The sequence below is a fragment of the Corythoichthys intestinalis genome, chromosome 20 (assembly GCF_030265065.1).
Source record: "Corythoichthys intestinalis isolate RoL2023-P3 chromosome 20, ASM3026506v1, whole genome shotgun sequence".
In the NCBI taxonomy this organism is placed as follows: Eukaryota; Metazoa; Chordata; class Actinopteri; order Syngnathiformes; family Syngnathidae; genus Corythoichthys; species Corythoichthys intestinalis.
In genome coordinates, this window is record NC_080414.1 from 24708631 (window position 1) to 24724734 (window position 16104).

General features: G+C 37.9%; 1 protein-coding gene across 1 annotated transcript in view; it reads right to left on the reverse strand.

Annotated features, from left to right (window-relative positions):
- Positions 1 to 16104, reverse strand: part of tgfbr1b (transforming growth factor, beta receptor 1 b) — a 73557-nt gene that overhangs the window by 39822 nt on the left and 17631 nt on the right. Inside the window, exon 2 of the mRNA XM_057824050.1 lies at positions 2318 to 2569. Within this exon, the coding sequence (XP_057680033.1) occupies positions 2318 to 2569 (252 nt within the window). The remainder of the gene's footprint in view (positions 1 to 2317; positions 2570 to 16104) is intronic.

Below are 16104 nucleotides of genomic sequence, written 5' to 3' on the forward strand. Positions count from 1 at the left end.
AAAGACTGTCATGAATGTTTCCCATCAGCTACGAGAGTTAACTCCAACGTGTTTAGTGTGTCTAGCTGCCTGTGTTGAGAAAGAGATTGTGTGTATAATGTAAACATGATACAAGTCAGACACACATGCTTTTTATGGAAAATAATTAAAATATTTTTGTTCTGATGGTAATAATGTAGAGCTGTTGCTGTGGGTTTAGGCTACCATAAAGGACTTCATTTATTTTAATTTGGTTTAGAACATATATGGTGGAAAACAGCCAAGACTGAAAAAGCAGTTTCTGCGCTTGCAACCCTCTATAAAATAAACTGCTACATTTTAAGCCTAAAGAACTGTTGTGTTTGATAGAACAATATGTCTAAATTCTGCCATAGCAGATTCATGGCGCATTGAGCCCCTGAACTAGTTTTAAAATGTGTCCGTTTTATCCTGGAAACCCCTGTTTACAGACGTCGCGCAACCGCTTTTGTTTCAACCAGCCATAAAAATAAGGTAATTAATTATATTTATTATTTAAAAAAATGTCATTTTTTGCTTAGAATCATTAATAGATCTCCAATATTTCGTTTTAAAAAAAAACGAGTTAAAAAAATTATTCACTCGCATATTTTAAACTTTTAAACAAATTACGTCACAATGAAAAAAATGGTGTCTGTAAAAAAAAAATCACGGATATATAACACATAACTATCGCTTAATTGTATTTTTTTTTGTTACTGTCGCATTTTCCCCGATATGTTACATGATGAATAATCGATCCAAACAAAGAAAAATTGAAAAAAATTGAAAAAAAAAAAAAAGTTTAAAAGGATAAATATATAAAAAAGAAAACCTCGGCCACTCCTTGATGTCTGCGATTTCTGCATCGCGACGCGTGTTATATTACCATGTTTCACACATGAAATCCCCCAAAAATGGAGCTCTGGCCATTCACAGCTGTGTTTTGACACTCAGTGATACATGCTACATGAGAGTTTTTGGATCGAAAAGAGGTAAGTACGCGATAATATCTCTTTAAAATCGTGGCGTTTTTAATTCTGCTCTCGCATGCTGTCACCTCCAGTTAGGGTTTTGCTGTTTAAAAAAATTATAATTTTTTTTAAAATGCCCTCCTTTTCAAAATTTTTCTTCCCCCAGAAAATTGAGATTTTAAGCTTTCCAATGATGTATCACACATGCATATAGGACAAATTTGAAATCTGGCCAAATAGGGGGTCTCAGAGTGGAACTTCAAGTCGCCTGAGTGTGTTCCACAATATATATTCATTTTAACTTTACATTATACTTATGTTCAAATTTTCTAATAAGTTTTGAAAATTAAAAAACCTGTTCAAAGGTCTTTTTTTATACCCAGATATCTCAAAGTAACACATTTTAGAGCTGTAATTGGAATACCGTGATATCGTGAAAACCGTGATATTTGGGCTTAAGGTTATCATACCGTCAGAATATCATACCGGCCTGTTCATGAGTTCAGAATTAGAGCCTTACCAAACTACATGTAAAGCCATCGGCTAAAAACACTATTAAACAAACAAACAAACAAAAACTAATAGCTGAAAACCTGGCAACTCAAGCTGCCTGAGGCTGTCACGACTGTTGTTTTGCAAATATGGCAGGTTTTGCTCCCAAAGCTTTTATGGCGGCGAATAACCATTCTTTTACTTGAAGTTGGACTTTATTTAGGATCATTGGATAATATTTAATAAACTTGCATCATAATCATACTTCTTCAACATGAATACGGCGTGAATAAATAGCGGCACGGGGAAGACATGGTGAGAGAAAACTTTCGTTCGTGTGCGTCCATGACCAAACACAAGTACATAATTCCTTTATTGAAAGAAAGTGTTTGATATTTACTTTGGATTCACTGCATTCGCGTCCGTTTGTAACGTTACGCGCATCTGCAGAACCGCAAAGTTTAAATTTCTGATGTGTACAAAATCTGACAGAACACTGGCCCAGTACAATCATTTAAGTGAGTTTTACGAACAGGTCAAGACCGACCCAGATTCGAAATTGAATATGAAGATGAATCTGACATAGTTTCAATGTTTAAGTGGATAAAATAATTGCTGTCTGTGGTTCTGATATCGACAATTATTGGGGACAAGAAAGAACGACAAACGACTAGTTCATGAAGAAAATGATCTTTCCCAACACTGTCTATGTTCGTTCATATTAAAGTCTCTGTTAAAAAAAGCAAAAAAAAAAACAAAAAAAAAAACAATTTCTTCCTCAGTCCAACTCTAACAACAAAACTGACAGCGGAAGTTCCTTTCGAAAATATTCAAAGAATTATGTGTAGTCTCACCAGGAAAAGCGGTAAGGTCAGGGTCCTTGTTGCAATAATCTGTGGTACAGCAAATCGGATAAAGGCCTGTGTCATGCTTGAAGGATTGGGCACAGATGAAGGGTCGATCCCGCGGGAACAGTTCCTTTTCGGGAACACACTGGCGCAGCTCCGTCGTCCACCGAGTGCCTGTCTTGCGGATATTAGCGAAACACACCCCATCTGTTGTACAGCTCGAGTTGGCACTGCAACGCTCACAGTGGCATTGGAGAGCTGGAGGGAGAAAAAAAAATGGGTGCTATATTACAAATGAAATAAAAGTATCTTAACAAATATCTAATCAGATTTTTCATTTAATCCCTTTAAAGAATAAATTAGTTTGGGGACCTGTTACAAAAAAACAAGGGTAATACCTTTCTCAAGTAATTTTAATAATACCAAAAACAAAGGGATGAATTTTTCAACCATCTGTGGCTAAGTAAGCAGTGTAACTCTGCATATTATATGGTAAAATAATGCCATGTGCTCAAAAAACACATTTTAAAAAGTTGCATTAATCTTTAGATACGTCACTAAAATTGTTACTTAGTACTACACACTGTTTGCTGTTATTTGCAGTCATTTACGGTCTTACAGACACACAGGTTGGTATGTTCTAAATCTGGACTGTTTTATTTTAAGTATCTGACAATATCAGCTTTTTGTTTTTCACTCATCCAAGAGAAGCAAATGATATGAAGCTCTTCAAACTGTTGATTTGAACATTTCAAGGCACACACACACCCTCAAGCACTTCTTTCACTTATTGAATAGGGAAAAAAACAGCAAAACTCAAAATAATCTTATGAAACAAAGGTCCCACTGAACAGATGCATCAACTACAATTAGAGCTGTCCCGAGCTGATATTTGGATCGGATCGGACGCCGATATGGGCAAAAAAATGCGCATCAGTATCGGATCGGAACACGGGAAAAATTCCGATCCAGACTTCCGATCCAGTTTTTTTTTTTTTTTTCAAGTCCGGTACGGGTTTTCCAGCGCACCGGTTTACATAATCCATTCCAGTTTTTGCTTCGGTTTCCCTAAAATCCGATCCGCATTTTACGGCACACCTTCAATACACTACACTTACATTACCGTCTCCCAATTTACCAAGAGACTTTATCGGTAAAAATGTCAGCTGTGTGGGATCATTTCACCTTAAAGGACGACAAAGACGAAGAGGCAGGGAGCAACATATGCCACAATAAAGGCAAGCGTAGTGGTAAAGCTGTAAGAAGTTTTAATACAACCAACCTAATCAAGCATTTAGCGAAATACCACCACAAACAATATGAGGAGTATGTTAAGAAAACCGAAGACAAAAAGAAAGGTCCTACGCAACTAACACTGGCAGAAACTTTTGCTATGCGTGACAAACTGGCACTCGACAGTCCCAAAGCCCAGGGAATAACAGGAGTCATTGCCGAAGAATTCATTCTGGATGACAAGCCATTATCTCACGTGAGTAAAGACGCACCATCCAACACGCGATTCGGCCGTGAAAGATTCGAGAACGAATCACAAACATCCAAATTCCGATTATTGAAATATGTCAAGTAAAGCGGGACGCAATGAGAAACAGACCGCATTGCGTCCCGAAAGTAAACATAACTTGTCTTAGATCTGGGTAATGCCAATGCTCAACTCACGGCTTTAGCTCAACTCATGCCGCTGAATAAAAAACACAAGAATACCTGACTGCTGCTGATAGCCGCTACAAACTACGTCAACGTCGTTTTACTGGAGATAATAGATATCATATGTATATAGAACAAGATGCTACACGACAGACTCGACTGCGTTAGCAACGTTGAAGTATTGAAAACCAGATGCGTTAGTAAACAGCCGCCATCTTAAAGCAGAAGACTTCCCTAGTAGGCTGTTGTGAACCTTCCAAGCGAACCTAATTAACTTTTTATCTAAAATACTCCTAAATCGGGAAAATCTTGACTTGAATCTATCTTCAAAACAGTTTTAAAACTTTCACATGTCGAAAGTAGACAGAAGGGAAATTATGGAATAATGGGAGCAATTTTGACAACTTTAACAGTTGATTCGCAAAATTAAATGAATTGAATGTAGTTTAAAGCTGCTGATACAGAATGGGGACTCAGTGTTTTATTTACTGTTTTAAAATGTTAACTTGATACTGAAATAGTCGTTTATTTAAACCTGAGAGGCTTTTTATACAAGTTTTGTAACTAATGGATGAAACATTAAAGGCATCTAATAGCTTGGGGGATTTGTGGGATTTTCCACTGAGGTTGTTGGTGTGTTTTGCTTTTTTAAGACAGTTTACAATATTACTTGCACATTTTACTGACTGACTATGCCATTTCTGTTTGTTATTTATAATGTTTTGTGTTTGTCACTGAATAAACAGGGCAGTTTCCTTTTACCAACCGTTGTGTGTTATTCAAACTCACCTAATTCAGCTGGCTCGTTGTTATCAAGGGTATTAAAACCTTTTTCAACATGAGTCTGACAACTAAGTAAGGAGGCTAAATAACTTTAAAATTTAACACATGCTCAGATAGGTCGGTATCGGTATCGGCCAGTATCGGTATCGGATCGGAAGTGCAAAACAATATCGGTATCGGATCGGAAGTGCAAAACCTGGATCGGGACATCCCTAACTACAATTATACCTTTCCACAACAGCAACGTCAACGTGTTTGTGAATGCTCAACATTAACAAGGAGGGATTCAAGTACTCATACTCCCAGTGGAGCACATTCAGGACAAGGAATGGCTTATATTTGCTTCCCAAAAATAACTGTGGCAGTGGCATAAAAGTTTCAAAACACAACAAAATCAAATGGCATACTTTTATGAATAAATAAAACTGAAATACTTTTTAAAAAATACATTTTTGCTGTATAAAGCAATATAGTATGGAAGGAAGTGGTGTCCACTGTCATGAACGAACTGCTGCAGTGAAGAAAAAAAAATCAAGCTACAACTTGGCTACAATGTACATTACAATTAATTATGTACAGTATATGACGATTGATAAGCTGCAAGCAAATGTACTCATACAGTAGACCTCTTAATCAATACTAAATAATTTAATGGGGAGCTGGGAAACCCCCTTTTAACTGACTGGTGTGTTTCGGGAGTGGCTAAGCAATGACAACTCGAATCTGGGCCGCAACTTGAAACTCCGGGATGTCAACACTCTTCTCCACAGAGCCGGGATCATTACAGGGCACCACCACAATGTGGAAGTGGAGAAAATGGAATGGTTTGATGTGAGTCCAGACTTCAGTCCTTGTTGGATCTGCTTGGACATGCTTAATGCTATTGAGCAACCAACATTACCGCGCTGATTGAACTTTTCACAAATCTTTGCGGATGACTTGATGATACAATGGCATGACAGAAATAAATACAGGTCAACACTGGATCCTCCTGCAACTTCAAAATCTTTTTTAAACTTTGGTAAACAGTGTCTTCTTGCTCTCAGTCCACTTGCATATTGAAATTACCATCCTCATGGAAACTCTACAAAGGTGTCGAAAAGGTCACTATACAATTTGAGAAGACGAAGGGTTATAAATAGGCATTGCCTATAACCGGTTTCAAGGTATACCGTGGTATGAAAATGTCACGGTTTCCAAACCGCAAAAATTTTCCGTCATACCGTCCCTAAGGTATTAGCTATTTTTTCTATGTACCATAAATGCAGGAAGAAATCCATTGCTTGCAGCTGCAAGGCTAAACCCTGCCCCACTGGTTGTTGCTCAGTGTCAGTGAGTCAGCTGTGCTACACGATGGCTGGAGGAGGGGAAATTCCAGAACTTTTTTCCGTCATTGAAGAAAATGAAATCGCTGGTATGCGAATACTTCGGCTACGGAAAAGTTACAGACAGCCGTGGCTTAGAGGAGGAGGAGGGCCAACCGACATGTAAAAAATGTTTGCGGAGGGTGGCTGCCGATGAGACTGTTCACATTAGCCATAGAACGCATAGTCAATGATGTGCTTAAAAAAATTGCAAAATCTATACTTTCAAATGAAATGGACTACCGGCTGTCTGAATAATAGGGGTATGCCATCCAAGGCACCCCACGATTCGATTCGATTACAAAGTAGCCAAACAAATTTATGTCCATTATTTATTAAAAATATCCTAATGATTCAACAGGAACGATGGAAACATGCCCATACAACAAAAAGCTGCCTTTAAACTGCTTTTTCTTTTTTTGTTTTACAAGAAAATGCAAAATCATGAACCATTTTAAAGGCAGTACTTCTCAACTTGCCTATGGCGGAAAACACAGACAAGACTGAAAAAGCAGTTTGTGCTCTTGCACTCCTCTTTAAAAGAAACCACTGTATTTTAAGCCAAAACAACTGTTGTGCTTGATAGAACAATATGTCTATATGCTGCCATAGCAGATTCATGGCGCCTTAAGCCCCCGAACTATTTTTAATTTGTCCATTTTACCCCGGAAAACACCGTTTACAGACATCGCGCAACCGCTTTTTTTTCAACCCAGCCATAAAACAAAGGTAATTAATGATATTTATTATTCAAAATGCCTGTCATTGTTTGTTTAGGATCATTAATTGATGTCTAATATTTAGTTTAACAAATAAATAAATAAATAAATAAATAAATAATTCACTCTCATATTATTAACTTTTAAACAAATTACGTCACAATGGGAAAAAATGGTGTCTGTAAAAAAGTCCCGGATATCTACCACATAACTATCGTTTAATTGTATTTTTTTTTGTTACTGTCGCATTTTGTCCGATATGTTGGATGATAAATAATTTATCCAAACAAAGAAAAAGAAAAAAAAAAAACGTTTAAAAGGGTAAAAATATGAAAAAGAAACTCGATCACTCCTTGATGTCTGCGATTTCTGCATCGCGACCCTTGTTATATTACCGTGTTTCACATACAAAATCCACAAAAAGTCCAGCTGTGACCATTCACAGCGGTGTCTTGACACTTCGTGATATTTGCTACATCGAGTTTTTGGATCGAAACAAGGTAAGTACGCGATAATATCTCGTTAAAAGTCATGACGTCTGTAATTCTGCTCTCGCGTGCTCTTGCCTCCAGATAGGGTTTTGCTGTTTAATTTTTTTTTTTTTTTTTTTAAATGCCCTCCTGTTCAAAATTTTTCTTCCCTCAGAAAATTGAGATTTTAAGCTTTCCAATGATGTATCACACATGCAAATCGGACAATTTTGAAAGTTGCCCAAATTGGGGCCTCAGAGCGGAACTTCAAGTTACCTGAGTGTTTTGCGCCCTATACAAAACAATAGAGGTGTGCAAAATTTCCGATTCTTAGATTATTCGCGATTCGGCCGTGGAAGATTCGAGAACGATTCACAAACATCCAAATTCCGAATATTTAAATATGCCAAGTAAAGCGGAAGTACAACACACTGGTCTTCGGGACGGAACGGAGCGAGAGTAGCTAAACATCATGCTTCTCATTACCCGGCCCCTCAGGTAATGCCAATGCTCAACTCACGGCTCTAGCTCAAAAAACACAACAACATACCTGACTGCTGCCGAAAAGCTGCTACAAAGTACAGCCACATAGTGTTACGGTTAAAGTTGCACCGATACCGATACCAGTATCGGCAGGGGGCGCCGATCCTGCCCGAATTGGTGGTAGCGGCATCGACGAGTACCAACATTTAGGGCGCCGATACCATCTACTGGCATCACTTGAACGCAAATGTACTGTCCTCCCCACGTGAGCTAACTTCCCAAATCCCTATGCATGACATCTGTATGTCTTTGTCTCGATATTACCAAACGAAATTAACTCCTTCGTCTTCAATTTTAAGGATGTAAACTACAGCGCATATCCGCGATGTTACGCTGCTCATCTAACATGGCATTCACAAACGATTAGCATGCATAAGCTAACGCCTGCTATTATAACGCCGATGGGATCAGAAAGCTTAAAACCGTGGGAGACTAAGCAAACTCATGGTTTCATGATGAACAATGAGTGGCAAATTAAGAGCGCCGTACTCCAAACTCGTCCTGTTTATGAAAGTCGATTGTCATATGTGTTGTGCAGTAATGAGCAGAAGTGACTTCTGTGGCCAGAAAACACTCAAGCGGCCAGCCGCAGCGCGCACACTAGATATCATCAAATAGCAACCTAGATGTCCTATGTTAGATCCCATGCTAACTCTCGCGCGCACACACTAGATATCAATAAATAGGAACCTAGATGTGCTACATTAGATCCCATGCCATTAGCTGCGTGAGCCCAGAGCGACGTGTAGTCCATATACTACATTGATGAATTAGAAACCGCCATGACTGAATGGAAGTTAAGCAGGCCAAATCAATCCATACCAGTGACTATAGATAATGCTGCAAATACTGTTAATTCAGTACATGTTACAGATGGACTCGGACCACAAATAGGATGTTTTGCTTATATGGTAAATATAGCTGCTAAGAGAGCTGCAGCTCTCAACAGTGTGCCCCACTTTACAAACAGTAAAAATTGTTCTCAGCACTTATATACAAAATTTCTTCAGATCAGTAAGAAGTAAGAACATAAGTATTATGCACTAAAATGCTTGTTTCTATGATGTTATTTTTGCTTGTCAACAAATAATAACAATAATAATAATAATAACAGTTGTATTTTCTGTTTCAGAGCATTTAATGTATTGAATTGTATCGAAAATCGTACCAAACCATGACTTAACTGTATCGTTGCATCCCTTATACGTACATATATACATATATATATTTTTTTTTTATTTTATTATTATTATTTTTTTAATTATTACATTTATTAGGACCATGGAAGCTTCCACTTGGGGAAAATATATACATACAGCATATCCTGTATATACATAATATAATAAAAATATACAGTACTGTGCATATATATATATATATATATATATATATACCGTATTGGCCCGAATATAAGACGACCCCGATTATAAGACGACCCCCTCTTTTTCAAGACTCAAGTTTGAAAAAAGACTTTTTGAACACCAAATTAATTTTTATACAGAAACGACCACGGAAAGCTTTTCTCTGACTGTGAGCATTTTTTAGGCGATCTTTTTGAGCTCTCCATCTCCGTACATTACACTCTGTGACACCATATTTCACAGCCGCTTTGCAGTTGTTTGAAGACACCGCCTCATTTATCACCATCAACTTGAAGTTTGCGTCATAACTTCTCCTCAGCTGCCGGTGTTCTGCCAAAATATGCTACATCGGCGAAACGTCCTACATTAGTCGAATTTGACACCTAAATTACTACCGTGCGCTCTAAACTTGTTTTGTTTAGATGCATACAGGAATAACGTACTAAAGAAATGCCTGCAGAAAATACTTAAATGTAGTTATATCAAATAAGGACGGTTTAAATACGCTACGTGACTAATGTGGTCAACTGCTTCAAAGCTAACACAAAAAAACACAATGGTTAAAAGTATGAGAGGGTAATACATGCAAAAAGTATCTTTGAGGCTGTGAAAAGGTTCTAAATAACTAAATAAAAACAAAAATAGTGAGTACTCACCGCTTCCAACCGATGTGCGCATGCGTGTGAATGCATACGCAAGCGCCCTGAGCATTGTGTAGACGTTTCGCCGCGTAGTAAGGAATGGCCGAACACCTGTTAATCTGGCCAATCTTCGACCCACTTTTCTCCAAATTGTCGCGAAGTTTCTCCATTTTTGGTTATCTCTTCTATTACCGGTATTTTCTTCTCTTTTCCTTCTTACCACTTTCTTCTTCGTGTCAGGGGTTCGCTTTGGCCGCCCGAGTCGCGTTCAGCATTCGATTCATTGATGACTGGCGCCATCCAGCGTCGTGAATGGGTATATGTCTAGGCCGCAGTTTTTTTTTTTTTTTTTTTTTTTTTTTTTTTAGGCCGCAGTTATAAGACGACCTCCTCTTTTTCAATCTTATTTCAGTGCAAAAAACATCGTCTTATATTCGGGCCAATACGGTATATATATATATATATGTTTTTTTTTGTTTGTTTGTTTGTTTTTTCGCTAACAGAGTGGTATCGGAATGGTATCGGTATCGGCCGATACTGCACAGCCAGGTATCTGTATCGGTATCGGGCCCAAAAAATGGTATCGGTGCAACACTAGTTACGGTAGATATCATTTATATAGGACTAGATGCATTATAGATTCGGTAGCGTAAGCAGCATATCTACAAAATGCTAGATGCGGGCGTTAGTAAACGGCCGCCATCTTAAAGCAGTACACTTCCCTGCAAGGCTGTTGTAGCGAACCTTCCAAGCAAACCTAATTAACTTTTTATCTAAAATACTCCTAAATTCGGTAAAATATTGACTTGAATCTATCTTTAAAATAGTTTTAAAACTTTCACATGTCGAAAGTAGACAAAAGGGAAATTATGGAATAACGGGAGCAATTTTAACAACTTTAACGGTTGATTCACAACATTAAATTAATTGAATGTAGTTTAAAGCTGCTGATACAGAATGGGGACTGGAGTTTTTTTTATTTAATGTTATTTTTGTATATTTGTTTACTGCTATATGTGAACTTGATACTGAAATAGTAGTTTGGTTTAGCCTGAGAGTATTTTTGAACAATTTTGGAACTAATGTACAAAACTCTATTAAAAAAAAAAAAAAAAAAAAAAAAAAAAAGGGGGGGGGGGGTGCATCAATAATCGTTTTATAATCGAATCGGAGCCTCTGAATCGAATCGTTAGGTGCCCAAAGATTCCCAGCTCTAAAAAACAAGATGCTCTTTTTCACATGAAGGTACAAAAACATTAGCTGTTTCAAACAGCAGTACTTATTTCTCTCAACAGTACAATAAAATTAACACTGGTGGAATTAATTCCACATTTTCTGGAAACAAAGTGTCTTTAGAAATAAGACTTCTTTTAACCAATATCCTTTTTTTGTACTATTTCGCAAGTTTGTAGTGTTGCTGCTATACTTAATCCTGGTTTTAAACAATCTGCTTCTGGAATAACTTTTGTACACCACCAATTAACGAAAAACTTGACATGGAAATACAAGTCGCCAATTACCATAGCGCTCAGTGCTAACTAGTAAAAAGCAACAATAAAGGCTAAACAGTACAAGAGGGTTCGTGCACTCACCACTGATAGACGGACAAGGGACTTAACAAAACAACTTTTTCATATTAACACGACTTGAACCTACTGCTGGACAACTAAAAGACAAGGAGCAACGAACTATCTCTCTTCCCCATCTTGCTCTAAAGAATAACTTGTACACAGAAGCACGACTGCCGGCTTCTTGCCTGTCTCATACACAAATTTATTTTCCAGTCTTTTGAAAGGGAGTAAATCTCTCGCTCATTAACCGAGAACATCCATCATAACGTTGTTCGTGCGTCCGTTAAAGGTGTCCGGGCGGCAGACGTGTCCTGAATTTCATTCCGCTATGAGCGGCTGTCATAAAATTATTTGGGAAAATCATCATTTTTGAACATTTATGAATCGTAATCCAATCGTCACATGTCGAATCGCGATGCATCCAATAATCGATTTTTTGGCACTCCCTTACTGAATAATATTTGAAATTCCAACTAATGTGCTTAATATAGCATGACATTTACAGTTCCCCTTGTCCCTATTGTGAAATGGAAAACCATCCGCCCCAACTGTGATGAGTAGTGCCGAGCCAGGCCGGTCCTGTTCATTAAAAAGTGTTTGTTTTTCCTCCATAAGTTCTTGCAAGTAGAGTTCTTTAATGTACACTTACGTACTCACTAGTCTATTATTGCGTTAAAGGAATTAATGCAAACTAGGGCTGCAGCAATCGAATATTTTAGTAAACGAGTAATCGACTGAAAATTCTATCGATTAATCGAGTAATCAGATTAAAAAAAAATTTTAGGTAAAGAGCAATTATAGATGAGAAAACAAGACATTTCATCAAATATTGAACCATTTTCAGTCAGTCAATGTCTTTATTTTCAATGTACATTCTTGAAAATGTCCAACAATTGCATCTCAAAGGTGACTTAAAAAAAAAAAAAAAAAGACAAAAAACTTTTAGATATTATTAAAAAATATATATATTTCTTACCTAAAAATGTCATTACGCTTGATAACACACATCACTTAAAAGTTAGGCGTTTTTCCCACGTGTTTCAATTGAATTTCCACTTGTGTCATGCTATAAGTTACAGTTTAGACTAACTTAAAACTTAACTAGAAGTCCTGATACGATTTTGAGTTTTTTCAGTGTTCAAAATAAATGCTGTGCTGTATTGGCGCACATTAGGCACCAGTGTTACTTGGTGTTTTATCCAGCAATGACTACTGAACTAAAATTCACAGTTAGCATTATTAAGTTTTTATTTTACACCGTAGTCACTCTACAGCGCTGTTATTACAGATTAAATAAAGCCTATATGTAAGAGTTAGCCACGCATCGACAGTGGTCATAATGAATAGAAACCTAGCCCTCCGCAGGGATAACGTTACGTGAGCGAGTGACAGTAACGTTAATCTTATTTATCAGCGCTGAGAAGTATACTGCTTTAAGATGGCGGCTGTTTTAGTAACGCCGACGAGTCGGTCATTTCGCATCTAGTTCTACGTACATGTGATATCTATGACACGCATCAGACAGCAGACGCTACCTGCTACCACCGTAGCAACATGCAGGCGTAGTTTTTAGCAACGTCGACGCAGTTTGTAACGGCTGTCGGCTGCAGTAAGGTATTTTTTTTATTGCTTCTTCCTCTACGCACGTGACGTCAGCGCGTTGTCCCGCATTAAAGGTAGTCCGGGCAAAACGCTATGCTTAGAGCTGGCAAAATTAAACTATTCCTCGAGGTGAATAAAATTACTCGGATCAGTTTTTAAACTCGAGTTACTCGAATTGCTCGAGTATTTCTTTCAGCTCTAATGCAAACATCCTCATTTATTCATTATCATTAAAGTGTCCTTCCCTCCAGCAGAGTAGATAGCTTAATGATACATTAGTCACAGCTGACTAGGTTAAACCAAAACAACACATCTACTAAGACAAGATCTTTAAATAATTAATCTGACAGTCTGTGATATATAGTCAATGTCACAATATGAAGACTAGGAGTGGAATTCAGTTGAATGAGGTGGAATAATAAAATGTATCTAAAAAGAAACATGTTGACAGTCAAAGAATTTACAAACAGATGTTCTTCTCCTGGAAATGAACTGGTGTTGAGGGTGAATTCCAGACAAGCAGAGTTTTTGATCTTGTGTGCCCATGTGCTGCATATTTTGGACGAGTCATTGGAAAAAGGCACCAGACAGCTAAATAAAAGCCAGATGACACTGATCTACTCTGACTCAACCTCAGGACAGAAAATCCTGCCTGTCCCGTCAAAAGAGACACAAACATGCTTAGACACCAGTCTAGACAACAAAATAACTTCTGCATAATGTCAAGTAACAGTCACCTGTGAAAGCTTCCTGCTTGCACAATTCTGTGTAAAACCAACATATCAGCAAATGAGGGAATTCCTATTTTACGAAGTGATACTTTTAAATGAAACATAAATACTAGAATCTTACTGTTGTATTCACACAATTGTATACCAAAAATGACCAAGGAAACCGTTATTTAAATATTTAATGAGTGTTGAGCTCGAGTTGGTCTTATAAGTTGTATACTTAAGAGTAAGCATAATTATTTTAACCATCGATTACCCGATTGTCAAATCAATGACTCTGCAGAAAAGGGCAATTGTAAGTAGCAATTAGCATTTTAAGTAATGTTCTGATCAATACTCATCAACTTTACAATTGCTTGCTCATGTAACCAGTAAGTCAACAATAAAATTTATAATATTATCAGTCCGAGTCACCTGAGTTTGAGAACACCAATCTTAAATGTGGATCTGGTGCTCCCTTCTTCTCATGCATGATGGGTTAAAGAGTTAAAAGTTACCCATATTTGGTTCTGTTTAAGTTACTTGAAAAACGACAGAGCCACTTACTAGAACCAATCCCAGCTGATTGAATTAAATGTTAAACACCATTTTAGACCATCCACTGAATTAAACGTTAAACACCATTTCAGACCGTCCACTTAAAAAATTCAGGTGTTTACAGAAATATGAAATGGCAGACAGGCAAGGCCAGTCTCAGCTACAATACAGTACACTTTTAATCTTAGATAAAGTTATAAAAACGTCAGTTAGAAACGCAGACTAAACAAACAAAACATGGACCAAAACTCTGTTACATTGCTCCCAAGATTGCTTCCATTTCTGATTTTTATTGTAACTAAGTTTAAAGAGCATATGACACGAGAAAAAAAGTCTTAAATGGCATTATTATGTGAATTTGAGTCATATTTTGAGACGATTCGACTATATACAACAGCCACGCCTACCATTATAGGGCTTTAGCGTCCCCAACAGGTGGATGACGTCAACGGTAGACTGGGCTCATCGGTTTTACTATTCAGCCCATTGAGGGGGAATTATTCAGAACGAGGAAAACGCGACGAAGAGAGCGGCAAAATGTCATTGTTTCTGTCGCTTTACTTCAATATTTTTACAGGATATTCTTTTTATCCAAGTATTTTCCCCAATAGCTATATAAATGGCTTGAGAAGGACCAGTCAGCCCGTCGAGGGGGAACTATTCACAACGAGGAAAACGCGACGAAGAGAGCGGCAAAATGTCATTGTTTCTGTCTCTTTACTTCAATATTTTTACAGGATATTCTTTTTATCCAAGTATTTTCCCCAATTGCTAAATAAATGGCATGGTAATGACAAATAACAGTCTTGTGCTGAATGGAATATGAAATAATAAAAATGCATTTATTCAGGACGACATGGCAAAATTACTCCATAGTGGTCAAAACTGTCGACTTCACCTTTACTGTCGCACCTCCCGAACGATACTTTATGACACCTAAATCGGACATATGTCATTTCCCTTCCCCGGCTTCGGAGAATGTAAACAAACCAGTAGGCGTGACAGCTAGCCGACATGTTAACCCGAACCGAGTGATGTTTCAAAGTCTTCGAAGCGGAAAATCACACATAACTATCCTGGATTATTTGACATGACGACCCGGTTGTCGATTGTCTTCGCGGATCGGCAAACCGCCCGGCGGAGAGCAATTTACAGTTCGTTCCCCGGAGGAGGGTGGCTGGAGTTGTTGTGCAGCTAAGGTGCTGCTGCTAATGAGCATTAGGAGAGCTTTTTACATGCCTATCAATGATCAAACGTAAGTAGTCCTTCATTTAAAGGAAGTTTGTAGTGTTTACTTTGTAATCGCTGTATTCGTATTTGACATAATACAAAACAAGATGTTTACTCACTTCCTCGTAAGTCCAATGGTCCCACAGTAAATATCCACGGTGAATGGGAAGCTTTTGAAACTCCAAAAAGGCGCATACGCCTCTCCCTCATGCAGAATGATTTTTCTGCAGCCGTTTGGCTGGCGTGATGCGAAAAATAAACGTATTAATCCGCAAAATCAGCTGAATCCTTCGTCCTCATACACAACAGTACACTGTAGCGTGAAAAGGACGTCTTCTACCGTACACGTCACAGCGCCCTCCTCCTCAATGCAAGACCGAAGCCGGAAGTCACTCATTTTCATGGCGCGGGATTCAAAAAACTAAATAAAAATAGTGATCGCTTCCACACACATCCAAGCGGCCCATATCATTCAGGGGCACAAAATACCGCGTGTATTATGAAATAAACATGCTTTTTCGTGTCACAGGCACTTTAAAATGAGAAGGGAGTGCCATAAGTAGATTATAATTAAAC